At 39.6% G+C, this 2,500-nt stretch overlaps 2 protein-coding genes across 6 annotated transcripts in view; one reads left to right on the top strand and one right to left on the bottom strand.

The window, feature by feature from the left end:
* The window catches only part of LOC138052024 (large ribosomal subunit protein bL20-like), a 596,113-nt gene that overhangs the window by 182,940 nt on the left and 410,673 nt on the right, over window positions 1–2,500 (top strand). The window lies entirely within an intron of this gene.
* The window catches only part of LOC138052013 (endothelin-converting enzyme 1-like), an 87,007-nt gene that overhangs the window by 48,372 nt on the left and 36,135 nt on the right, over window positions 1–2,500 (bottom strand). For all 5 annotated transcript variants that reach the window (XR_011132979.1, XM_068898360.1, XM_068898362.1 and 2 more), the window contains exons 8-9: window positions 405–541; window positions 42–267 (exon numbers count right to left, since the gene is read on the bottom strand). Coding sequence is in view for 4 of the 5 variants with exons in the window: in XM_068898360.1 (XP_068754461.1) it covers window positions 42–267; window positions 405–541 (363 nt within the window). In the remaining variant the exon portion in view is untranslated. The remainder of the gene's footprint in view (window positions 1–41; window positions 268–404; window positions 542–2,500) is intronic.

Here is a 2,500-nt window from a genome sequence, read left to right as displayed (position 1 = left end):
AATCATTGATAATAAATAAAGGAATTCCCATCATTTCTTACGTATCGCTTGCTGTCACCGCTGAAGAGCTTATCCACATAAATCCTCCCCAAAGGTATACCAAAGTACTTTTCTTTCATGAGGTTAATGCATAACTCATGTCTTGGTAAGGGTTCCCAAATGTTTTCTAGGTTGATGTAAAAGTTCTTAGATATCTCTTCAAATATGTCACCAAGGCGTAGGTAGAACGAGTCGACTACCCTCCACATCATGTAGTTGGCAATTGTTCTGCAACAAACGAGTCTTTTGTGAGTACTTTGTTACAACCAAAGAGGGAAACGTAATCTGAGGGGTTATGAACTACGGAAATTCGAGGAAACGTACAACATATGCATGCACGGAAATCATTGCGGCAAGGAGTTTACCTGTTGGTGGTTTCTTTGAGAAGAGTGGTGATATTTCTTAAGTAATCCACTCCATAAACTACAACCTCCTGTTCATAAGTTATTTGCCTCCCTGTCGCAGGAAACAGCAACTGCTCCAGGTATTCTTTCCAGTTGATCTACGAGAAACCATGGATTTATTAGCATTGATAGATAGATCTCAGTATTTATCTACGTGATTTGCAGTATAAACGTTTAATGCTTTCCCTGATTTACTGCTTTTATTCCATACTTGAAAAGCATTTCAGGCCTAATATCTCCACCTTGCCTGCTCTATCAAAGATATTTGAGAAGCTTGTAAGGACTCGAATGACTTCTTTCTGTCAGACCGAGTCCGTCCTTGCTGATACACTTTCTAGTTTTCGAAAAGGACACTCTACAAGTACTGTGCTACTAGGCATGCGCGACCACCTTATTAAGGCAATCAAGAAAGGAGAGGTTACACTAATGGTCTTGGCCGATTTTTCCAAGGCATTTGACACTGTGCACTATGGAACTTTGATCAGTTAACGCTCATCACTCGGTTTCTCCAAGTCTTTCCTTCACTGGCTCACTTGTTATCTGAGCGATCGAGCCCACATTGTGCGGATCGATGAACGCATATCTACACCAGAAAGGGTGCCGTTTGGTGTGCCCCAGGGCTCAATATTGGGGCCAATACTGTTCAACGTCTATGTATCTGAACTACAGGAGAATATTCCTTCATCTGCTAAAGTTTACCAATATGCAGATGACACTACTATACTTATAAGTAGTCGCCCATCCGAATTCCAAAAATCCGCAGAAGTGCTAAACTCGTCCATGGAAACGCTCATCTCATGGTCAAATAGTTCTCAACTAGCTTTAAATCCTAATAAGACCACAAGCCAGATGTCACGTCACGTGTACATGTTTAGATAGAGATCGTCCAGTTATTTCTGTTTCACAAAAGAATCTAGAATACTGTAAAGTAAGCAAGATTTTAGGTGTTCACTTCCACGAGAACCTCAAATGGGATAAACATGTTCGCACACTTTGTAAGTCCTGTTATAGTAGTATAAGAATTTTAAAGAAAGTTAAGAACTTTGCTGATTACAGACTCCGCAAACACCTAGCGGAATCATTGATACTCTCAAAACAAGATTACTGTGACACTGTCTTTTATCCCTTGCCTGACTTTTAGAAGGACGGTTTGTGAATACTCCTAAATCTTGTGCACGAGGCTTTATACAGCCCTAACTGGCCAGCATCTGTGCAACTGGTTAAAGTACAACACAAGCGAAATTTGCGCTCTAGTCAAGCAACGAGACTACAAATGCCATTAGAAAAGGGCACTTTTCAGGATGCAGCAGCCACTCTTTTTAATGCCCTTCCAGCAAAACTAAGACAATGTAGAGACTTCAAATCGTACAAGACTGATGTCTTTATTTACATTTTTCCCTCTTAAGTTGTTTTCCTGTATATATATATCTATAAATTGTTAATGACACTACTGATGATATGGACAAGGTTTTACACACAAGAGAGGCCTTTTGGTGCGCACAGTTATGCAGTGACCCTCCAACCTTACGGCTTGAACAAAAGATCCGAGTTTAATTCCAAAAATAGAATAAGGTTTAATTAATCATTCACTGGAGTAATTGTGCAACCAGTTGGGCTTTTTTTCAGTTACGCTGTGCAGATCGGCATTCTCACAGGCCCTGTTCAGGGATTCTATTACTTTTTAGAGCCCCTGGGCGGGGTTCTGTTGTTTTTAGCACTGGCGTGGTTCCAGAGGCTTTCTCTTGGGATCTTGTTTTGCGCTCATCATATGGCCACCTGATTGCATGATTTACAAAGTCCTGTTGTTTATTTTAAATTATTAGTTTCGATGTCTGGTGATTAACGCCTTTTTCGGAATAGAGCTAACTATTTCTTATCTCGCGTATTGTCCACTTAATGAATTCCAACCGCACATATTACGTGACATATTATTGTGATTTTTTATAATTTTTTTGTAATTTTAAACATTTAACACCTTTTGGTTCATGGTTTTGTATAAATAGCGCAAGTTCAGTTGTACCAGGTATTTCTAGTTTTTAGTTTTTAGCGTGTACTGA

Source organism: Montipora capricornis, chromosome 6, assembly GCF_036669925.1.
Source record: "Montipora capricornis isolate CH-2021 chromosome 6, ASM3666992v2, whole genome shotgun sequence".
Lineage (NCBI taxonomy): Eukaryota > Metazoa > Cnidaria > Anthozoa > Scleractinia > Acroporidae > Montipora > Montipora capricornis.
The sequence above is the reverse complement of the archived record's forward strand: the minus strand, read 5'-3'. Positions and strand labels throughout refer to the sequence as shown.